The sequence below is a fragment of the Camelina sativa genome, chromosome 6 (genome assembly GCF_000633955.1).
Source record: "Camelina sativa cultivar DH55 chromosome 6, Cs, whole genome shotgun sequence".
Classification (NCBI taxonomy): Eukaryota; Viridiplantae; Streptophyta; class Magnoliopsida; order Brassicales; family Brassicaceae; genus Camelina; species Camelina sativa.
Genome location: NC_025690.1, coordinates 22,672,043 through 22,694,513, shown reverse-complemented (window position 1 = coordinate 22,694,513; position 22,471 = coordinate 22,672,043). Strand labels below are relative to the sequence as shown.

Below are 22,471 nucleotides of genomic sequence, written 5' to 3'. Positions count from 1 at the left end.
TTCATCATTCTCTGTGGAGCTACACATTTCATCAACCTTTGGATGTTCTTCATGCACTCCAAAGTTGTTGCTATCGTCATGACTATTGCCAAAGTCTCCTGCGCTGTTGTCTCGTGTGCGACCGCGTTGATGTTGGTTCATATTATTCCTGATCTTCTCAGTGTCAAGAACCGGGAACTGTTTCTCAAGAAGAAAGCTGATGAGCTAGACAGAGAAATGGGTCTTATACTAACGCAAGAGGAGACTGGTAGGCATGTTAGGATGCTTACTCATGGGATTAGAAGAACGCTTGATAGACATACTATTCTAAGAACCACTCTCGTTGAGCTTGGTAAAACTCTTTGCCTCGAGGAATGTGCCTTGTGGATGCCTTCTCAGAGTGGTCTTTATTTGCAGCTTTCTCATACTTTGAGCCACAAAATACAAGTTGGAAGCAGTGTCCCTATTAATCTGCCCATTATTAATGAACTCTTCAATAGCGCTCAAGCGATGCACATTCCTCATACTTGTCCTTTGGCTAAGATTGGGCCTCCTGTTGGGAGATATTCACCTCCCGAGGTTGTTTCTGTCCGTGTACCTCTTTTACATCTCTCAAATTTCCAAGGCGGTGACTGGTCGGATCTCTCTGGCAAAGGTTATGCTATCATGGTCCTGATTCTCCCAACTGATGGTGCAAGGAAATGGAGAGACCATGAGTTAGAACTCGTAGAAAATGTGGCGGATCAGGTCCATCTCTTCACTTGTACATATGTTTGGTTGTGTACCAAGTTGCGTTACCAGCCTTTTAATTGTTTTTTGGTTTTGTCCCCTGGCTCTCACTTCATTTAGGTGGCTGTGGCTCTCTCACACGCTGCAATTTTGGAGGAATCCATGCACGCTCGAGACCAGCTTATGGAGCAGAATTTTGCTTTAGACAAGGCTCGTCAAGAGGCAGAGATGGCAGTACATGCTCGAAATGATTTCCTCGCTGTCATGAACCACGAGATGAGGACACCAATGCATGCCATCATCTCTCTGTCTTCTCTCCTCCTTGAGACTGAGCTGTCTCCAGAGCAGAGAGTTATGATTGAGACGATACTGAAAAGCAGCAATCTTGTGGCTACGCTCATCAGCGACGTCCTGGATCTTTCGAGATTGGAAGATGGGAGCTTACTCTTGGAAAATGAACCATTCAGTCTCCAAGCGATCTTTGAAGAGGTAACTAAATACCGCAGGTTGACCAGTGAAGTCCATTATATGTCTTACATAACAATAACATGGGCGCTTTGAATCTGCAGGTCATCTCTCTCATAAAGCCAATCGCATCAGTGAAGAAACTATCAACGAATCTGATTCTATCTGCAGACTTACCAACTTATGCTATTGGTGATGAGAAACGTCTGATGCAGACTATTCTCAACATCATGGGCAATGCTGTGAAATTCACCAAGGAAGGCTACATCTCCATAATTGCCTCTATCATGAAACCTGAGTCCTTACAAGAATTACCATCTCCAGAATTCTTTCCAGTTCTCAGTGACAGTCACTTCTACCTATGCGTGCAGGTTAGTCCTAATCTACATATTATTGAAACAAGAAAGTTAAGCTTCTTGTCCTAAATGTAACAATATTGGTGTAGGTGAAGGACACAGGGTGTGGAATTCACACGCAAGACATTCCTTTGCTCTTCACCAAATTTGTACAGCCTCGGACTGGAACTCAGAGGAACCATTCTGGTGGAGGACTCGGGCTAGCTCTCTGCAAACGGTAACGACCCAAAGTACATATAAGTTATTAAGCACATGGTATCACAAATAGCTAAAGGGTAAGCTTTTGTTGTGGGGTGTCTCTGGTTAGGTTCGTGGGGCTAATGGGAGGATACATGTGGATAGAAAGCGAAGGCCTAGAGAAAGGCTGCACAGCTTCCTTCATCATCAGACTCGGTATCTGCAAAGGTCCAACCAGTAGCAGTGGTTCAATGGCGCTACATCTTGCAGCTAAATCACAAACCAGACCGTGGAACTGGTGATACATTACGTTGGAAAGACATGTTGTGACTTGTATTGAGGAGAGAGACTAGAGACTTTTTAATTACACAGGAGCAAGAGAGAAGAAAATACACGACCGCACGGTCTGATCTAACTTATTGGATTTTGTTGAATGGAATATGTAAAATAAAAAAACTATATACGTACGGGGATGTACCTTATTTTATTGAACATTATTTTAGAGAATACGTTTCGAAACACTATTGAAGAAATATATAATATAAGTCTTCACGACAAGAGCAACATATGTACCTTACTAAATCAAACTTTTTTCCTTCTATCTATGATAAACTTACAACTCAAAGTTACTTTACTCATCAAACTTCTCAAATACATAGCAAAAGTCGATGCCAAGAAAAATGTCTTGTACAATAGAAACTGAACAAATCAAGGGGAAAAAAGTGATCAGTTAGCTGATTCCATGGTTTGAGCCAAGGGGGCATCAGTGATAGCCATCTTCATGTTGGGAGGATATGAGCCACTTCTACGTCCTTGAATCTCTCTGTATTCTTGGCAAATGGCACACAAGTGACAGAAAAAGTGTGTTACAAAATCCCCACATGGAGCCTCCTGTATCAAAGATTGTTAGATCAGTCAGAAACGCAGCACAGACCAAATGGAAGCATACGTGTCCATTGAGTCATTCGTACCTGTAAATTATATTTGGTTCTTAATGACCTGCGGTATCCGCAAGCATAACATGATACAAAGCATCCTGGCAGACCGAGTAACACACCATTTGTTGCAAAGCAGCAAATGGTGTTGACCAAAGTCCATGAAATGCAATGAGTTAAGCAGGGTCCTGCAAATGTTCCAGACCCCAAAAACTCGGCGTTTATGCCAAAGATATAACATGGACAGAACAAACCTATACAACCTGTTCATCCAAAACAAACCGCAGTAAGTTCTAAAGTTGCTCTCAAAACAGTTGTCTAGATGATGATGATCTTTACCAAAAACAAGGAAACATAATCATGTCCAAGAGAAGTAAGTAGCACAAGGAAAGCTCAAGCAAATAAATCGTGGAAAAAAATTTCTGCACCAAAGCTTGTAACACCTAAACTTAAGTTTCTTTCCCAACCAACCTATTCAAGAAATGCAAATGGTTATGCTTCTAACCAAAAAATAACCTCAGCAAGAACTACTAACTAGAACCACAAACACATAGGCAGGCATATCTGACAGGTCAATTCAAAGCGGCACCTTTAAAAAAATTGGTTCCTCAAGTAAAATGAAGGTTTGGAAGTAGCATACAGCTCTGCATATCGTCGAAGCACGCGCATATACCAGATGACCATTGTCTCGGATCATCATCTTTTGAGCTTTGAGAAACAGCAATTTCCAGATTTGAAGTAGCGGTCTTGACTTCAGCTTCAGAATCTGACTGTCTTAATGGAACATAAGGTGGTGGCACGTAATGGCCCGTCTCTTTCATCCTAATCCTCTGAAGCTTGTCACTTTCTTGAATCCAATTTCAAGAACGATCGTATTTTACACTACCTTAAAGCCTAAAATTAGACACCAAGAAAGATATATGTAACAGATCAATACTTCGAAGAGCATAAAAAAAGAAACGATAAGCGCAAAGAAGCAGAGAGACAAAGATGATCGGACACGAATCAGCGAAAGCAGATTAAGAGAGAGAGTAAACAAAAACCAAGAAAAGCCATATAGGTGTTGGAGATGGATCCGATTATCTTACGGTTCACACATGGTTAAGAAGACTTGGTCATCAAGTTGTTCGTGAATCTCTCGTGATCAGCTGAGTTAATTAGTTTCCTTAATATGCAGAGATATGATTGGTACAGATACGCTTTTGTGAATATATATGTATGGAGATCGAATATCAATAAGACACACAGAAAACTTTTGATCCTCTGTTTCTTCATGGTATCAGAGCCTGAATCATTTCTATAAACAAAAACGTTTTTTCTTTTCTTTTGAACGACGATGGTGGACGGTATTCCTCAAACCGGAAATTTTCCGACGAACCCGAACAGCAACCTTGCTGCGAATCCGAACGGCAATCATGCCGTGAACACGACTGAAGTAAGGCGAACGATTTCACCTTATGATCTGACCTCTGCTGATAATCCAGGGGCTGTCATCTCTCATCCATTGTTGAAGGGAGATAACTACGACGAGTGGGCTTGCGCAATGAAGACGGCGCTTTGTTCTCGCAAAAAATTTGGTTTTCTTACGGGGGCAATTCCTCGGCCTGACGAAGGATCTTCGGATTATGAAGACTGGTGGACTATTCAAGCACTTCTTGTGTCTTGGATCAAGATGACAATTGATCCTGCGCTTAAGTCCAACATCTCACATCGAGATGTCGCTAAGGATCTTTGGGATCACTTGCAGAAACGCTTCTCAGTGATGAATGGACCACGACTACAGCAGATCAAGGTTGAGCTTGCAAGCTGCAAACAAAGAGGTTTGTCTATCGAAACGTACTATGGAAAGCTAACGAAGATCTGGGATAGCATGGCAATTTCTCGTCCTTTGCGTGTCTGCAAATGCGGCAAATGTGACTGTGATCTTGCTACTCTTCAAGAAAGAGATCGTGAAGAAGACAAGGTTCAACAATTCCTTTTTGGTCTTGATGATACTTTGTTCCGTACGGTTCGTTCGAGTCTTGTCTCTCGCCACCCGGTCCCATCATTGGAGGAGGTGTATAATCTGGTGAGGCAAGAAGAAGATTTGATTCTGAATGGTACCAAGGCGTTGGAGGTTCAGCCGGATGTCAGTGCCTTTGCTGTTCAGCTGCGGTCTCGTACGGGATTTTCTCAACCCCGGAATGATGATAAAGACAAGGGTGTTGTATGCAAACATTGTAACCGGACTGGCCATGTCTCTGACAGGTGCTATGCTGTCATTGGATATCCAGAATGGTGGGGTGACCGTCCGCGTAGCCGGTCTTTGCAGAGTCGCGGTCGCGGAGGAGCAAGTTCTAGTGGAGGTCGAGGTCGTGGTTCTCATGCTTATGCTAACTGTGTGAGTGTTCCGCACATCGACACAACTCACCAAGCTAATCATGTGATCACGGATCAGGATCGTGATGGTGTAAGCGGCTTGACCGATGATCAGTGGCAAACTATTAAGAAGATTCTTAATGCTGGAAAGGGTCCCTCTACAGAGAAGTTAACGGGTAAGTCTATCTATCCCTCTTGGATTATGGATACAGGGGCTTCTCATCATTTGACGGGGAACTTAGATGTTTTGACAAATATAAGAGATATGGCTCCAGTTTTAATTATTTTGGCTGATGGTAGAGAACGAGTATCTGTCAAGGAAGGAACCGTTAAATTAGGATCTGATCTGGTCATGCAGTCTGTGTTTTATGTAGAAGGCTTTCACACAGATTTGATTTCAATTGGTCAATTGATGGATGAGAATCGATGTGTTTTGCAAATGTCTGATCACTTTCTTGTGGTCCAGGACCGCACTTCGAGGATGGTGATTGGGATGGGTACTAGAGCGGGTGGGACATTTCACTTTCGCAGTATGGAGCTTGCGGCATCTGTCACTACAAAGGAGGAAAAAGAATATGAGCTGTGGCATAGTCGCATGGGACATCCTTCGGCGAAAGTTGTGTGTCAACTTCCTGCTATTTCTGTTTCTTCTATGCATTTGAATAAAGCTTGTGATGTATGCCTTCGTGCTAAGCAAACTCGACAGTCTTTTCCCTTAAGTTTGAATAAAACAGTGCGCATCTTTGAATTGATACATTGTGACTTGTGGGGACCTTACCGGACAACATCTCATTCTGGAGCTAAGTATTTTTTGACAATAGTCGATGACTACTCAAGGGGTGTATGGCTGTATTTGTTGGTTGACAAAACAGAGGTTGCTCGGCATTTAAAGAATTTTCTTGCCTTCACGAAACGTCAATTTGGTGAAGACGTTCGAACCGTACGTAGTGATAACGGCTTGGAATTTTTGTCTATGACAAAATTCTTTCACGAACAAGGCATAGTTCATGAACGTTCCTGTGTTTATACACCGGAACAGAATGGGAGAGTTGAAAGAAAGCACCGGCATATCCTCAATGTCGCGAGAGCATTACGGTTTCAAGCACATCTTCCATTAGAGTTTTGGGGGGAATGTGTTCTCACGGCGGCTTACTTAATCAACAGGACGCCGAGTCCAGTGCTCAACAATCAGACTCCGTATGAACGTCTTCATAAGAAACCACCACTTTATGAGCATTTACGGGTTTTTGGCAGTCTCTGTTATGCATATAATCCGCGACGTCACGGTGACAAATTTGAGTCGCGAAGTCGGAGGTGTGTTTTTGTGGGTTATCCACACGGTCAGAAGGGATGGCGATTATTTGATATAGAAGCAGCAGAATTTTTTGTCTCCAGAGATGTTGTATTCTCGGAGGTTGAATTTCCCTTCTCCTCGAGGTCTTCTACGTCGGTCACAGTCGTGAATGAAGAAGACAATCCACAGTTATGGGCTTCTCACTCTCCTGGCCCATTTGGAGACCATGAACAGCCTTTACAAGTAAGTCCATTAAATTTAATAGGCCCAACTTCAACAGGCTCTGGCCCACATGACAACCCAGCTCCCACGTCACACGATGCTCATTCATCTCCATTGCCGATTCCCGATTCTTCCTTGCCGGCGACACATGATCCACGAGGCTCCTCGTCAACAGCTTCCTCGACACCTTCTTCTTCCTCTCCGGTGCCGATTCCCGCTCCTCCGCCTCAACCTTCACGACAACCCCCACCGTCCGTCGCTGTTGTTGCTCCGCCGGCTCTGCCTCCTCCTCGACAGAGTCAACGGAAACGTGAACCACCAGTGACTTTGAAAGACTTTGTTGTCAACTCCGCTGAATGTGAAGTTTCTGATAAGGTACGCTATCCAATCTCCAATCAAGATACAAAGAAGCGTTTTTCAGGGTCTCATGTTGCTTATATGGCCGCAATTGCAACTGCTCGAGAACCACGTTCGTATAAAGAGGCAGTGGTAGACAAACGATGGAATCAATCTATGACTACTGAGATTGATGCGCAAGAAGCAAATAAGACTTGGTCAGTTGTGGATTTACCTCCTGGAAAAAGAGCTATTGGGTGTCAGTGGGTCTACAAAGTTAAACATAATTCGGATGGCTCGGTCGAACGCTATAAATCTCGTCTTGTTGCTCTTGGCAACAAACAAAAAGAGGGTGAAGACTATGGTGAAACCTTTGCACCGGTTGCAAAGATGGAGACTGTTCGACTGTTTCTTGATGTTGCTGCAAAACGTAACTGGGAAATTCATCAAATGGATGTCCACAATGCGTTCTTACATGGTGATCTGCAGGAAGAGGTTTATATGAAATTGCCTCCTGGATTTGGTGCATCTCATCCTAACAAGGTATGTCGACTTCACAAAGCTATATACGGTTTAAAACAGGCTCCCAGATGTTGGTTTGAGAAGTTAACAACTGCTTTGAAGAGCTATGGGTTTGTGCAGTCTCTTTCTGATTACTCTCTGTTTACTCTCACGAGAGGTCTTGTTCACATCAATATCTTGATCTATGTTGATGATTTGATCATTGCGGGCAGCTCTCCAAAGGCGACTCAGGATTTCAAAGATTATTTGTCTTCTTGTTTTCATATGAAGGATTTGGGGCCTTTGAAATATTTTTTGGGGATAGAAGTTGCTAGAAACGCCACCGGCATCTATATCTGTCAACGAAAATATGCATTGGACATCATATCTGAAACTGGTTTGATGGGTGCTAAACCAGCGGCATTTCCTCTAGAGCAAACTCATGATTTGTTCATGAATACTTCTCCACTTCTTCCTGATCCACAGCGGTATCGCCGGCTGATAGGCCGTTTGATTTATTTGGCTGTGACAAGACCTGATCTTGCTTTTTCGGTGCACATGTTAGCCAGGTTTATGCAGCAACCTCGTGAGGCACATTGGGATGGGGCGCTTCGTATTGTTCGATATCTGAAATCTGATCCGGGACAAGGTATATTGCTTCGTAGCAATGGAGGTTTTCAAATCACTGGTTGGTGCGACTCTGACTACGCAACATGTCCATTCACACGTCGATCCGTAACCGGTTTTATTGTTCAGCTAGGGGACTCACCGATCTCTTGGAAAACAAGAAAACAGGACACAGTGAGCAAGTCTTCTGCAGAGGCGGAATATCGTGCGATGTCTTTTCTTACTTCTGAATTAAAATGGTTGAAACAGTTGTTGTTTACACTTGGGGTGCGTCATGATCAACCGATGGTTGTGTGTTGTGACAGTCAGTCGGCTATTCATATTGCTACCAATCCGGTCTTTCATGAACGGACCAAACACATAGAGATTGACTGTCATTTTGTTCGTGACGAGCTTGTTCGTGGCAATATCACCTTTCGGCATGTGGGTACTGCCTATCAACTAGCCGATATATTTACAAAACCACTTGGGAGAGATTCTTTTGCGAGGTTTCGTATCAAGTTAGGCATACAAAACCTGTATGCTCCAACTTGAGGGGGGGTGTTGGAGATGGATCCGATTATCTTACGGTTCACACATGGTTAAGAAGACTTGGTCATCAAGTTGTTCGTGAATCTCTCGTGATCAGCTGAGTTAATTAGTTTCCTTAATATGCAGAGATATGATTGGTACAGATACGCTTTTGTGAATATATATGTATGGAGATCGAATATCAATAAGACACACAGAAAACTTTTGATCCTCTGTTTCTTCATTAATGTTTTCAGATCATCAAAACATAGAAGCAAACCTGACAGGTCAAGAGGAAATGACTACCACTATGGAAATCGAATCATCGTTCGTACCTCAATCGAAGAACTACAAAAGGTGGTTTCGTATTTCCACTTATGTGTTCTTTGTCCTTGCCTGCCAAGCACTTTCTACAATTCTAGGAAGATTGTACTATGAAAACGGTGGGAAGAGTACATGGATGGGAACACTTGTCCAACTTATCGGCTTCCCTGTTCTGTTTCTCTTCCGCTTCTTTTCCCAAATCAAAATTCCTAAATCAACAACAGATGCAGATTTCAGACACTTCCCTTCATTCACCACCCTTGCATCAGTTTACATTGTTGTTGGACTGTTAGGGGCTGCTGTTTCTTATATGTCCTCTGTTGGGTTGCTCTACTTACCAGTTTCTACTTTCTCCCTTATCTTGGCCTCACAGTTGGCCTTCACTGCCTTCTTCTCTTATTTCCTGAACTCACAGAAGTTCACACCTTTTATTGTGAATTCTCTATTTCTCCTTACTATTTCCTCTGCCCTCCTCGTGGTCAACACTGATTCAGAAAACACAACAGAAGCGTCTAGAGTAAAATATGTGATAGGGTTCATATGTACCGTTGGTGCTTCTGCTGGGATTGGACTGTTGCTATCTCTGGTACAGCTAATCCTCAGGGAGGTTATAAAGAAGCAAACATTCTCAACGGTCATGGACATGGTCGCCTACCAATCTCTAGTTGCAAGCTGTGTGGTTCTCATAGGACTTTTTGCTAGTGGGGAGTGGAAAACTTTAACAAGTGAGATGGAAAGCTACAAATTGGGGAAAGCGCCCTACGTTATGACTTTGGCCTCAGCAGCTATATCTTGGCAAGTCTACACCATTGGTGTTGTGGGATTGATCTTCGAGTCCTCTTCTGTGTTCTCCAATTCCATATCTGTTGTGGGGTTGCCTATAGTTCCAGTTGTAGCAGTGACTGTTTTCCATGATAAAATGAATGCTTCAAAGATCTTCTCCATCATTTTAGCTATCTGGGGGTTCATTTCATATGTTTATCAGCACTACCTTGACGAAAAGAAGTTGAAGAATAGCCACACAAGTCCTGCTGGAGGTCCTCACCTACCTGTTACAGAAGGTCACACAAACATACAAAGTGTGTGATCAGGCAATACTGTATAAAGCTCATGTCTCTGTATTTGATAAGTAAGTGATCATGATATTTTGTACATAAGATACCAATTAATATTTTAGATTTGTTTTTAACTTCTATCCTATAGAGAAATGTGTAATACTAGCAAAGATGATTAAAGCAATAATTCTTAGCAGATAAAACCACGCTACATTTGCGATATTTCCGTTTTGTGAGTGTGACATCAGAGATAACCATAACAAAAAGATACAATGCTATACTCTGCTTTGTCATTTTGCAGTGCATCTGAAACACCGAAAACAAGAGCAAACAACGAAAGCAGAGAGACAGAGAGACAGATAGGCTAATGCATCCTTGAGAAACAGAGCTTTGAATAGAAAAACAAGAGAACAAAAACAATACCACTTGGACGCCGCCACTGACATAAAAAATAAACAATATAGTGACTTGAACAGTAACTCTTTTATTCTATTGCAGGAGTTTGGCTTCTTGTATCTCTGTTAATTTCTGATATACTGCATTGGTAAAACAAAAGTTTTCTCAGAGCCGCCATTCAAAGGTTACAAGAATTTCAAGTCATGTGTAAGCCAAACGAGAAAAGTCAATGGTCAACAACATGAGACTACTAAGTTATGATACTGCTGTCATATATCGCCCGTCCCATCTATATTATGGATTTAGTAAAAGCCTTTCAAGTTTGATAGTGAAACTTATCTGGGATATTTAGTTATAACTTTCCATTTGTGTATCAAGAAACGTCTCTTGTGTATCTGCAAGACATCACATACGAAAGAAATCAATAAACACAATATTCTTTCTTTCAGTTTCTCTTTCTACACCTTCTCATTTCTCATGGACAGATCGCAAGAACACTATGCCAATGGTATGCAACAAGCACCTGACAACGTCAGATCCTTTTCTTTTTTTCATGAAATATAATAATCATGAGTGTTAAATTTTCAGGTGACCAGAACTTAGAAGCAAACCTACTAGATCATGAGGTAACTGAATCATTATCAGTACCTCAAACGAAGAACTGTAAAAGATGGCTCCGTGTCTCCATGTACGCAATATTTGTCATCTTCGGCCAACCACTTGCTACAATTCTAGGTAGATTGTACTATGAAAATGGAGGGAAAAGCACATATGTGGTAACACTTCTTCAACTCATTGGCTTCCCTGTACTGGTTCTCTTCCGCTTCTTTTCACGATTCAGACAACCCAAATCAACAGATACACATTTCAGTCAGTCCCCTTCCTTCAGAACCCTTGCATCGGTTTACATGTGCACTGGACTGCTAGTGTCTGCTTATGCTTATTTGTCAGCAGTTAGGTTGCTCTACTTACCAGTCTCTACTTTCTCCCTTATCATGGCCTCACAGTTGGCCTTCACTGCCTTTTTCTCGTATTTCCTTAACTCACAAAAGTTCACTCCTTTCATAGTCAATTCTTTGTTTCTCCTTACGGTTTCCTCTGCCCTCCTCGTGGTAAACACTGACTCGGAAAACACAACAAATGTCTCTAGAGCAAAGTATGTGATCGGGTTCATATGTACCATTGGTGCTTCCGCTGGGATTGGATTGGTGCTATCTCTGATAAAACTGCTCTTCAGGAAACTTTTCACAAAGCATACATCCTCAGCAGTCCTGGACTTGGCCAATTACCAATCTCTAATTGCAAGTTGTGTGGTACTCATAGGACTTTTTTCAAGTGGAGAGTGGAAAACTCTGCCAAGTGAGATGAGAAACTACAAACTGGGGAAAATGTCATATATCTTGACTTTGGCCTCAGCAGCTATCTCATGGCAAGTATACACTGTTGGTTGTGTGGGATTAATCTTCGAGTCATCTTCTGTGTTCTCCAATTCCATAACTGCTGTCGGGTTGCCTATCGTTCCAGTTGTAGCAGTGATCGTTTTCCATGATAAGATGGACGCATCAAAGATCTTCTCCATAGTTTTAGCTATTTGGGGCTTCCTTTCATTTGTCTATCAGCACTACCTCGACGAAAAGAAGTTGAAGACTTGCCACACAAACCCTGTCGAGGAAAATACACAAACATGATGAAACGTAGCAGCCTTGAATGTCACAAAAACAAACAAACAAAGTTGTGCATATTACATATAAAAAGCTTGTCTGTTGTTTCCGTAATTGTCCATGCAAATGGGACGCATATATCAGAAATGTGCAAGTCTCTTTGGCCAAATTTCCAGTATTAAGTGCATGAATAATTTTATACATAAAGTACCCACATCTCAGGTATCTAGAACTTCTTTTTTTGAAAATTGTATATTACAAGCAGGGTGATAAGGCAGACAAAAAACCATGTCTACTTTTGTGATATTTTCGTTACGTGAGAGTGACACCCAATAAAAATTGAACCGTTAGCCATTACTTACAAAGATGTCAATGCACTATACTGCTTTCTAGTTTATGAAATGCACCTGAAACAGAAACAAGAACAAACAACAAATCATGTACTGTATAATGAAAAAAGAATATATCTTAGACAAACAGGTCCCGACATCCTTGGGGAAACAGAGCTTTGAACAAAACGTAAATGACCAGAAATAATACCATTTAGAAGTCTATGACTAAATAGATTGTAAAGCGACTTCTCTGCCGTCCAAGATATTATTGTTACAAATGTCTTACTCTTGAAAAGATAGGGGGGACAACAACTTCAAGACTAGCCAGGGAAACCCCAAACGTGTTCCTAATCCACATGCCACCAGCACCATATAAAAATAGTCGGACAGAACAAGCCAAAGAAATTCATAAAGATGACAAACCTTCAAAATTGTCGTCCTCAAGATCACACAATAATAGAAATTGTGCACATGTTCATATATGTGTATGCGTATGCGTGGAGTTTATGTTTGTCTATATACGTATGTGGTTCATGTTTCTTCAAGTTGCAGAAAAATATCCTGAATGATCATTGTTCCTTGACTTAACTCATCTCTTGGTCAACAATAGTGGCATCTTTACATGCAGAAAGACTACAGGAACTAAAATCCCGGAAAGAGAAGAGATATATATGGTTGGCATTTACTGAATGTGGGACCAAGAACAATGAAAACTTAGACGGTGACCGATTCCTAATCTCTGAAAATATAGCTATAGCATACCTTACCCATATCAAAGGAGCAATCATTTGGTAGCATTTATATACCAAGAAAATTGATAACAAGATTTAAAATTTGTTCACAATATCGTCAGTTCCTCCTTGTCCATCTCCAAGGAGGTCATTCCAAATCCAACATGGCGGGGGATCAAGAACTACAAGTCATCGGTGAGTAAGCATAAACCAGTTCGTAGTGAACGTACTAGTCTTTCATCTTCAAAATATGGTTATGATATTTTATCATTCAATATATGAAACAGTTAACAACAAAATAAAGTATATACTAATTTGCGTTATCTTCCCTCACTTACCAGTTCAGCAGGGGAAAGAACCAAATCTGACAGTTCAAGATGAAAGAGATTCGGTCAGCAGCAGCCAAACAGAAGTATCTCACTCAGACAAATACAAACGGTGGCTCCGGGTGACTATCTATACATTCCTTGTCATTTCAGGCCAAACAGTTGCTACAATTCTGGGGAGATTATACTATGACAACGGAGGAAACAGTAAATGGCTAGCAACGGTAGTTCAACTTGTTGGCTTTCCTGTCCTATTTCCATATTATCTCTTCTCACTCAAAACACATGAAACAACTCCTAGAGATGGAAAAAGAACCTCACCGAGGAACCGTGTATTGGTTTACGTAGTGCTTGGACTTCTCGTAGGCGCAGATAGCTATCTGTACTCCATCGGACTGCTTTACTTGCCTGTTTCTACCTATTCCCTGATCTGTGCATCTCAGTTAGCCTTCAACGCTTTCTTCTCTTATTTCCTCAACTCACAAAAACTTACTCCTATCATTTTGAATTCTCTTTTCCTACTTACTATATCTTCCGTCCTCCTTGCGTTCAATAATGAGGAGTCAACTGCCACAAAAGTTACAAAAGGAGAGTATGTCAAAGGTTTCATATGCACTGTTGCTGCGTCTGCTGGGTATGGTCTAGCCTTGTCCCTACAACAGCTAGCCTTCCTTAAAGTCCTAAAGAGGCAAACTTTCTCAGAAGTTATGGATGTTATAATTTACGTGAGTCTAGTGGCCAGCTGTGTTAGCATGGTGGGGCTTTTTGCTAGCAGCGAGTGGAAAACTTTGAGCAAAGAAATGGAAAACTACAAACTTGGGAAGGTATCCTACATTATGAACCTAGTGTGGACAGCTATTACCTGGCAGGTATTCTCCATCGGTGGCACAGGACTGATCTTCGAGCTTTCCTCTCTATTCTCAAATGCAATAAGCGTTCTGGGACTCCCAGTGGTTCCTATCCTGGCTGTCATCATTTTCCATGACACAATGAATGGGTTAAAGGTGATTTCTATGATCCTAGCTATTTGGGGTTTCGCTTCCTATGTTTACCAACAATATCTTGATGAAAATAACTTGAAGAAAAGTCATGGGATCACAACAACAGAATCCCCTGACTTACCAGAAGCAGAAGAGTCATTTGGCAATCAAAATAAGCTGAAATCTTGAAAGATGGTGTTCCACAGTTTACAGACTTCATCGAGCTGATATCGGCCTGGATGCAGCCTACAATGAAGAATAAACATACAATAATTTTTGATGCAACTCAAATGAAGTCTCAGCTGATTTTTTTTTTTTTTTTTGCATCATTGTAACAGGAGATAGATTTCATTTCAATAAATAATGAATGACTCTGGTTTAGTTTTGATTATGATTACCCAAAGTACATCGTAAGCTCAGTGAAACGGCATTACCCAGTTCAAAACAGCTGATAAAAATGATGAGTACTACGAAAATGTAACTCCTCTTGTATAACGAGAATGTGTAAGTAGAATGATAATAGCAGACATTTATTTAACCAAAAACCATGTCAATTTTGTGATATCTTCAATTTGTGAGTTTGTCACCCGATAAAAATTGACCAGTTAGACATGACTTACGAAGATATTAATGCACTACTCCGCTTTCTAGTTTTACCTGAAACAAGGCAAACATAAATTCATGTCTAACTAAAAAAAGAAGAAATCTTAATAAGACAGGTAAATAACCAGAAATAGTACCATTTGGAAGTCTCATTCATAGCAGTTAATAAAGTGACTTCCTCTGCCACCCAATATTCTTTTGAAAAGATAAGACATTTATGACATAAAGTCAATGTGTTCCTAATCCATATGCCTGATCATAAGAGAAAGATAATCAGACGTAACAACCCAAAGAAATTAAAGAAGACGAAGAGCTTTCAAAATAGTCATCCTGACAGGTCACACAATCATACAAATTGTGTTCATGCGTGTTAAGTTTCTATCTATGCGTATGGTTGATGTGTCTCCACACAGCTTTAAGATACTGACTTACTGAGTGAATAATGGCGACACATCATTTTCCTTCTTGACTTAACTCGACCCATATCTAGATCAACAATAGTGACATCTCTGGTTGTAGATAACAAAAGATATTAAATTCATGGCAAGAGAAAGATAAACAATTTGGCATTTACTGAATGATAGGACAAATACAATGAAAATTTAGACGGTGACCGGGTCCTAATCCCTTAATATATAGCTACAGCATGTCTCACCCATACCACAGAAGCAAAATCACTTGGTAGCATTGGTAACCAAGAAAATTGATGATAAGATACCTAATACTTCAAATCTGTTCAGAACATTGCTAGTTCCTCCTTGTCCATCTCCAAGGAGGGGATTCCATATCCACTATGAAAGGGGATCAAGAACTACAAGTCATTGGTGAGTAAGCATAAACCAGTTCGTCAAGAACCTACTGGTCTTTTATCTTAAAAAAAAAAGAACCGAAAAGATTATTATGGTATCTTATAGTTCAATAATATATCGAAATTCATTATGTGTGACAACAAATAAATCGTAAACTAATTTCTTGTGTTATTATCACTTACCAGTTCAGCAGGAGAAAGAACCAAATCCAACAGATCAGGATGAAAAAAATTCAGTCAGTGGCAGCCAAAAAAAAGTATCTTACTCTAATACATACAAACGGTGGATCCGGATAGCCGTTTATACATTCTTTGTCATTACAGGCCAATCAGTTGCTACAATTCTGGGCAGACTATACTATGACAATGGAGGAAACAGCAAATGGCTAGCAACAGTAGTTCAGCCTGTAGGCTTTCCTATTCTACTTCCATATTATCTCTTGTCAGTCAAAACACATACAACAACTCAAAGAGATGACAAAATAACCTCACTTACGAACCGTGCTTTGGTTTACATAGTGCTTGGACTTCTTGTAGGAGCAGCTTGCTACCTATACTCCATCGGACTGCTTTACCTACCTGTTTCTACCCTGTCCCTGATCTGTGCATCACAGTTAGCCTTCACCGCTTTCTTCTCTTATTTCCTCAACTCACAAAAACTTACTCCTATCATTTTGAATTCTCTTATCCTCCTCACTATATCTTCTACCCTCCTTGCATTTAATAACGAAGAATCAAATTCCAAAAAAGTTACAAAAGGAGAGTATGTCAAAGGCTTCATATGCACCGTTTGTTCATCTGCTGGGTTTGGTCTACTTTTATCCCTACAACAGCTAGCCTTCCGTAAAGTTCTAAAGAAGCAAACATTTTCAGAAGTTATGGAGATGATAATCTACGTAAGTCTAGTGGCCAGTTGTGTTGGCGTGGTGGGGCTATTTGCTAGTAGCGAGTGGAAAACTTTGAGCAATGAAATGAAAAACTACAAACTTGGGAAGGTATCCTACATTATGAACCTAGTGTGGACAGCTGTTACCTGGCAGGTATTCTCCATCGGTGGCACAGGACTGATCTTCGAGCTTTCCTCTCTATTCTCAAATGCAATAAGCGCTCTGGGACTCCCAGTGGTTCCTATCCTGGCTGTAATCATTTTCCATGACAAAATGAATGGGTTAAAGGTGATTTCTATGATCCTAGCTATTTGGGGTTTCACTTCCTATGTCTACCAACAATATCTTGATGAACAAAACCTGGAGAAAAGTCATGGAATCTCAACAATAGAATCCCATGACCCACCAGAAGCAGAATGGTCAAGTGTGCAATCAAAATAAGTCGATATTTCGACGACGATGTCCGGCAGCCTACAATGGAGAATAAAAATAACACATCTGTTGATGCAACTGAAGTTAAGTCTCAGCTTGACACTTTTTGTATCGTTGTAACAGGAAGTAGATTTCAGTAAATATATAGTGAGTGACTCTGGACTCTGGTTTAGTTTTGAATACGTTCGCCCAAATCACATCATACGCTAGTGAAATAGCATTAACAACTTTAGAACAACTGATTACAGAACTTCAGTATTTAAAACTTGACTTCATAGCAACAGAGATGAAATATTACTAAAGTGTGACTCAATCTTGTATATAAAGAGAAGGTGTAGGCTTTGTAGCTATTCTAAGTTACTGTAATAAATTTTGGTTTGAGGAGGGTTCCAGTCAGCTTACATCAGGCACCCAACATAGTGAGCCCGAGGATACTTCTTTTGCAGTTGTGGCCATTGGACAAAGAACTGATCAGCTATCCTCAATTTGTAAAGTAGCAATCCACTTAATGAGAGCTTCTTAACTCTTGCTACACTCTCAACATAAAAGATTGATGACCATCTAATTCCTAGCACCTGTAACACCCAAGATGGAACAAGCACTTATTAGAATTCTAGATTTAATGGAGAAACCATGACTAGGAATCACACACAGAGGAATACAAGTCCCAGGAAAGACCTGCGTGATAAAATAGTTCTGAAGAGTGTATACCTTGAATAAGAAAGCAATCACACACAGAGGAATACAGGTCCCAGGACCATTGCAAAGGATCTGAAAAACTTCAACCAAATCTAATTAATAACCTGATTCAAATGTTTTTACAAAAAAACCCTTAGAAGAAAGTCTGAAAGCATTTAGTTAAATATCATACCACTTGTGGTCTGATCCGGATCATTAGCCACAGACCGTGAACAATAGCAACAATGGTAGTCCAAACAGAAGTCACATAAGACTGACCAACTTCACGACTCCGGTAAATTTGCATGAACTGTGATGATACTTTCTTAACAGCAGGCACCTTTCAAAATATAAAATTTTCCACACAGTCATAAGCTAGAGGCAGAAAAATCCAAAAGAGGAAGGACAAAACCTCAAACTAAAGGATTTAATAAAACCTTAACAGCTAGAGAATCTTCAAAACTACGAGCTTTCTGGAGACTCATGTTATCAGTAGCTGCAGCAATGTAAAACCTCGGTGTAAATCTATCCATACGCAAAACAGAGAGAAGACTCAACATCTCTGCCGTGTGCCCCCCTAATAACACAATAACATTTCAGCTAATCATACTATGCACATCACATAGAATCAAATGAAAACAAGACACTCTATATATTAACTCTTCTTACCAGAACCAAGAACAACAAGAGTAGTAAAAGACTGTGAAGCTCCTTTTGGAAATGGTTTGCCACACCGGTATACAACGTACAGCACACGAACCATCAGAAGAACGATCCCCAAAACAATAAACAAACCAATGCTCAAATTTGAGACCATCTTCGAGGTCAAGCAGTTGCAACCTTCCTCCATGATCCTGATAACACTCTTCTCTTCCCCCAAAACTACGAAAAGAAAGGAAAAAAAAAATCAAAAATTTGCGATCGGATTTAGAAAAAAACTTCAAATCGAGAAATAAATCAAAATCAAAACCACAAACCCTAAAAATAATCGTTAAAATCGTCAAAAAAGAAACTCACCGGCGACGGAGTCACGGAGAATACCGGCGCGGTGGCGAGATCGAGAAAGATTGGTTCACGTGTCTCTTACTTTTACCACCGTTCGATTTGGATATTGCTTAGAATACACGTGGCGTGAGCACGTGACTTTTAAATCTTGTGGTGGACCTGCAAACATATGATTATTCCCCCAAATTTTTAATTTCTTGAAAAAAGATACTTGGAAGAACTCATGAAGAAGAAGAAGATATTACACAGTAATACTAATAAAAATGAGATTTTTGCGCAAAACCTCCATTGAAGCAACAACTTTTGTATCTTTCTTCGTTTAGTTTTGGAATTTTTTTTTAATCTGATTAGAGATGACGACGAAGCTATCGAGCTTCTGTTTCTTGACCAATGGATTAGCAGCAGCAGGAAGAATCTCCTGCGAGAGAGAACATGGAGCTTCTCGTAGATTTTTCTATCTCCCTTCGTCTCGTCGATTGGTTTCTACTTCTTGTAAGATGCGTCAACAACGTGGTTTCGAGTGAGTGTTGTCTTTTTTTGTTTTTTCGATTTCTGTATTGGGTTTTGAGAATTATTTATGAATTTGATTGCTTTTATGTAATTAATTTCATTTGGCATTTTTTGAATTTGGTGATTCTACTCTTATGTATATTGCGTGATGTGGTTGTCTTACCTTTTAAACTTTATCTCTGGTTTCGAGTTTTCAAGTTTTGATTTTGATTTTTTTAACACTCAACTTAGCCTGTTTTGGTGAATGCTCATAGTCATAGATGTGAATTTGGTTCTTTTCTTGATTTGGGATTCATTTGTTTGGGCATTATGAGTTTAGAGAGGATAAAAATGTCGACTTTAATTAGAAACTAGATATAAATGTTGCATTTTGAGTTTCTGATGACTTTAGTTTGTTATATGGTGATGGTATGTAGCTTGTCTACCCTCTTTAATTCCTTTCAATTCTCCCATTTCTTCTGATTTCCATTGAAAAATTTGCAGCCCTAGTAAAAGACAACAAATCAAGAAAGGCTCTCCTGAACCGATCCTATCGATAAATTCAAGTCTTCAGGGCAACAACGATGAGGGATCAGAAACTGGAAATGGTTCTGCTGAGAGTGTGCCGAGCCTCGAGTCAGATGTAGAAAAGGGCAATAGTATTCATGGCACCGTAGATGTTAATCATGCTGATGAGAATACTGAAAAGAGAGATGATATACAAATAGTTGAAGTAACACGGCGCAGAAGTAGACCTGCGAAGAAGAAGGAGGAGATTGTTAATGCCAATACTGATGATGGGCAGAACTTGAACAATTTGTCTGTGCCTGAGGTTGCAAAAGCTTTGGTATGTATTTCGTTTTTGTGTAGTATCGTAACTCTCCACTGCTGGAAAAAGGCTTTCTTTGGATAATTTTTTGTAATCTTTTTCAGTCCATTAACAAAAGTGGAGGCCAGCAGATTTCAGATGGACAGTTTGGGGAACTAATGACAATGATAAGAAATGCAGAAAAAAGTAATTTTTCCCAATCTGATTGGTTATGTGTATTTTCTGATCTTGTGAAAGCCTTTTATTAATTACTGATGTCTTAATTGTGGCAGATATTCTTCGGCTTGATCAATCACGGGCCAGTGCTCTTGACGACCTTAACAAGATTCTAAGTGAAAAGGAATCATTGCAGGGAGAAATCAATGTGTTGGAAATGAAATTGGCTGAGACTGATGACAGGATTAAAACTGCTGCTCAAGAGAAAGTACATGTGGAGCTTCTGGAAGAACAATTAGAGAAGCTTCGTCATGAAATGATTTCCCCTCCAGAAAGTGATGGTTATGTTCTAGCTCTTAGCAAGGAGCTCGAAACATTGAAGATGGAGAATCTCTCGTTGAGAAACGATATAGATATGCTTAAGTCAGAACTTGAGAGTGTTAAAAATACTGGTGAACGTGTGGTTGTGTTGGAAGAAGAGTGCTCAGGTTTGGAATCTTCTGTGAAGGATTTGGAGTCTAAGTTATCGGCTTCTCAGGAAGATGTCTCGAACCTTTCTACTCTTAAAACCGAATGCACTGATCTATGGGCGAAGGTAGAGAATCTACAGCTGTTGTTAGATAGAGCTACTAAACAAGCAGAACAAGCAGTTATGGTGTTACAGCAGAATCAAGATCTCAGAAATAAGGTTGATAAAATCGAGGAATCACTTAAAGAGGCCAATGTTTATAAAGAATCTTCTGAAAAAATTCAGCAGTACAATGAGTTAATGCAACATAAGGTGACATTACTCGAGGAGCGGCTTGAAAAGTCTGATGCAGAGATATTCTCATATGTTAAGTTATATCAAGAATCTATAAAAGAATTCCAGGAAACACTTGAAAGTTTGAAGGAAGAAAGCAAGAGAAAATCAAAAGATGAACCGGTTGATGATATGCCTTGGGATTACTGGAGTCGGTTACTTTTAACTGTTGATGGATGGCTGCTTGAAAAGAAAATAGTAAGCAACGATGCTGACTCACTAAGAGAAATGGTATGGAAGAAAGATAGAAGAATTCATGATACTTATATCGACGTCAAAGATAAGAATGAACGTGATGCCATCTCTGCATTTCTCAAGCTTGTGTCATCTCCAACAAGGTTATTATCATCTTTTGAAAACGCTTGTTTTTCTGGGGTTTCAAAGCTTTTTGAAAAGATAACTTATTTTCTTCTTCTTATGTTGATTCTAGTTCAGGATTGTATGTCGTTCACATTGCGGCTGAGATGGCACCTGTAGCTAAGGTGTGTTTAGCTAAACCCCCAAAATATTTACATGTTAATTTTCCGGAATAGAAGCATATTGCATGGTAATTTTTCAACTTTATCCCCTTTCCTAATTTCCTTATGTAATTTCTGTAGGTGGGAGGTTTGGGAGATGTTGTGGCAGGTCTTGGTAAGGCATTGCAAAGACGAGGTCATCTGGTGGAGATTATTCTCCCCAAATATGACTGTATGAAGTATGATCGTGTGCGTGACTTAAGGGTAATGTAGCTGTCCAATATGATGAATCAATAAAGTATGAGAGGACTTTAGCTTTAAACTTTTAGTTGTTCTTGATGATGGTTGATTTATCACTGCAGGCTTTGGATACTGTTGTGGAGTCATATTTTGATGGGAAGCTATATAAAAACAAAATCTGGATTGGCACTGTTGAAGGTGAAGTGACTCTTGTCTTTTGCTTGTGTTTGTGCCTTTTGGTTTTCAAAGTGCTTTAAATTTTCTCTTTGGTTATAGGTTTGCCTGTACATTTCATTGAACCTCAACATCCGAGCAAATTCTTCTGGAGAGGACAGTTTTACGGAGAGCAAGATGATTTCAGACGCTTCTCATATTTTAGCCGAGCTGCATTAGAGTTGCTTCTTCAGTCCGGCAAAAAACCCGACATCATACATTGCCATGACTGGCAAACAGCTTTTGTTGTACGGTTTGATCTTTATATTGAAGCAGTCGCATAATTGACTTTGTTTAGGATACATTTTGAAGCTATTTCGTTGTTATTTTTTATTACAGGCGCCGCTTTATTGGGATCTGTATGCTCCAAAGGGATTAGATTCTGCAAGAATATGCTTTACATGTCACAATTTTGAGTATCAAGGTACCGCGTCTGCTTCAGAATTGGGATCTTGTGGGCTTGATGTTAACCAGTTAAATAGACCAGACAGAATGCAGGATCATTCCTCTGGAGATAGAGTCAATCCTGTGAAGGTAAATAATGATTACAAAGCCAATATAAACCGAGAGAAATATT

The 22,471-nt window shown here is 40.1% G+C and overlaps 9 protein-coding genes and 3 long non-coding RNA genes across 15 annotated transcripts in view; 7 read left to right on the top strand and 5 right to left on the bottom strand.

Annotated features, from left to right (window-relative positions):
• Positions 1-2,227, top strand: part of LOC104793000 (ethylene response sensor 1-like) — a 3,609-nt gene extending 1,382 nt beyond the window's left edge. Inside the window, exons 3-7 of one of the 2 annotated variants that reach the window (XM_010519270.2) lie at positions 45-726; positions 829-1,197; positions 1,278-1,544; positions 1,619-1,746; positions 1,837-2,227. In XM_010519270.2, coding sequence (XP_010517572.1) covers positions 45-726; positions 829-1,197; positions 1,278-1,544; positions 1,619-1,746; positions 1,837-2,008 — 1,618 coding nt within the window. In that variant the 3' untranslated portion in view covers positions 2,009-2,227. The remainder of the gene's footprint in view (positions 1-44; positions 727-828; positions 1,198-1,277; positions 1,545-1,618; positions 1,747-1,836) is intronic. The other variant, XM_010519271.2, reaches the window with a different exon arrangement.
• LOC104793001 (protein PLANT CADMIUM RESISTANCE 10-like) lies at positions 2,320-3,703 on the bottom strand. 2 transcript variants are annotated; one of them, XM_019226757.1, is made up of 3 exons: positions 3,282-3,703; positions 2,678-2,904; positions 2,320-2,597 (listed from the first exon to the last, which is right to left on the bottom strand). In XM_019226757.1, the coding sequence occupies exons 1-3, from the start codon at positions 3,460-3,462 to the stop codon at positions 2,433-2,435; spliced, it is 573 nt and encodes a 190-aa protein (XP_019082302.1). In that variant the 5' UTR covers positions 3,463-3,703; the 3' UTR covers positions 2,320-2,432. The 2 variants fall into 2 exon arrangements, 1 of the variants encoding a protein (XP_019082302.1); XR_002032377.1 differs by lacking the exon at positions 2,320-2,597 and having other exon boundaries at positions 2,814-2,904; positions 3,231-3,374.
• Positions 3,978-8,513, top strand: LOC104699374. Its single transcript, XM_010414688.1, has one exon. It carries the CDS (start codon positions 3,978-3,980, stop codon positions 8,511-8,513), a length of 4,536 nt encoding a protein of 1,511 aa, XP_010412990.1.
• LOC104792997 (probable purine permease 8) lies at positions 8,424-10,002 on the top strand. The gene has a single exon (XM_019226756.1). It carries the CDS (start codon positions 8,737-8,739, stop codon positions 9,898-9,900), a length of 1,164 nt encoding a protein of 387 aa, XP_019082301.1. The 5' UTR covers positions 8,424-8,736; the 3' UTR covers positions 9,901-10,002.
• On the bottom strand, positions 10,133-11,002 carry LOC109125276. Its single transcript, XR_002032376.1, has 2 exons — positions 10,913-11,002; positions 10,133-10,659 (listed from the first exon to the last, which is right to left on the bottom strand). It is a non-coding gene; the product is annotated as an uncharacterized LOC109125276 (long non-coding RNA).
• Positions 10,668-12,275, top strand: LOC104699373 (probable purine permease 21). Its single transcript, XM_010414687.2, has 2 exons — positions 10,668-10,772; positions 10,853-12,275. The coding sequence occupies exons 1-2, from the start codon at positions 10,742-10,744 to the stop codon at positions 11,950-11,952; spliced, it is 1,131 nt and encodes a 376-aa protein (XP_010412989.1). The 5' UTR covers positions 10,668-10,741; the 3' UTR covers positions 11,953-12,275.
• LOC109125275 lies at positions 11,842-12,824 on the bottom strand. The gene is made up of 4 exons (XR_002032375.1): positions 12,681-12,824; positions 12,466-12,604; positions 12,288-12,332; positions 11,842-11,926 (listed from the first exon to the last, which is right to left on the bottom strand). It is a non-coding gene; the product is annotated as an uncharacterized LOC109125275 (long non-coding RNA).
• Positions 13,054-14,688, top strand: LOC104792998 (probable purine permease 10). Its single transcript, XM_010519269.2, has 2 exons — positions 13,054-13,183; positions 13,330-14,688. The coding sequence occupies exons 1-2, from the start codon at positions 13,153-13,155 to the stop codon at positions 14,481-14,483; spliced, it is 1,185 nt and encodes a 394-aa protein (XP_010517571.1). The 5' UTR covers positions 13,054-13,152; the 3' UTR covers positions 14,484-14,688.
• Positions 14,451-15,415, bottom strand: LOC104792999. Its single transcript, XR_002032374.1, has 4 exons — positions 15,330-15,415; positions 15,035-15,149; positions 14,915-14,951; positions 14,451-14,540 (listed from the first exon to the last, which is right to left on the bottom strand). It is a non-coding gene; the product is annotated as an uncharacterized LOC104792999 (long non-coding RNA).
• LOC104792995 (probable purine permease 9) lies at positions 15,550-17,188 on the top strand. Its single transcript, XM_010519267.2, has 2 exons — positions 15,550-15,721; positions 15,892-17,188. The coding sequence occupies exons 1-2, from the start codon at positions 15,691-15,693 to the stop codon at positions 17,031-17,033; spliced, it is 1,173 nt and encodes a 390-aa protein (XP_010517569.1). The 5' UTR covers positions 15,550-15,690; the 3' UTR covers positions 17,034-17,188.
• LOC104792994 (UDP-N-acetylglucosamine transferase subunit ALG14 homolog) lies at positions 17,219-18,829 on the bottom strand. The gene is made up of 6 exons (XM_010519266.2): positions 18,720-18,829; positions 18,372-18,584; positions 18,140-18,279; positions 17,896-18,042; positions 17,736-17,795; positions 17,219-17,599 (listed from the first exon to the last, which is right to left on the bottom strand). Exons 2-6 carry the CDS (start codon positions 18,550-18,552, stop codon positions 17,423-17,425), a joined length of 705 nt encoding a protein of 234 aa, XP_010517568.1. The 5' UTR covers positions 18,553-18,584; positions 18,720-18,829; the 3' UTR covers positions 17,219-17,422.
• Positions 18,928-22,471, top strand: part of LOC104792993 (probable starch synthase 4, chloroplastic/amyloplastic) — a 5,529-nt gene continuing 1,985 nt past the window's right edge. The window contains exons 1-9 of one of the 2 annotated variants that reach the window (XM_010519265.2): positions 18,928-19,227; positions 19,701-20,043; positions 20,130-20,211; positions 20,298-21,321; positions 21,414-21,465; positions 21,583-21,705; positions 21,804-21,879; positions 21,958-22,142; positions 22,234-22,428. In XM_010519265.2, the coding sequence (XP_010517567.1) occupies positions 19,061-19,227; positions 19,701-20,043; positions 20,130-20,211; positions 20,298-21,321; positions 21,414-21,465; positions 21,583-21,705; positions 21,804-21,879; positions 21,958-22,142; positions 22,234-22,428 (2,247 nt within the window). In that variant the 5' untranslated portion in view covers positions 18,928-19,060. The remainder of the gene's footprint in view (positions 19,228-19,700; positions 20,044-20,129; positions 20,212-20,297; positions 21,322-21,413; positions 21,466-21,582; positions 21,706-21,803; positions 21,880-21,957; positions 22,143-22,233; positions 22,429-22,471) is intronic. The other variant, XM_010519264.2, reaches the window with a different exon arrangement.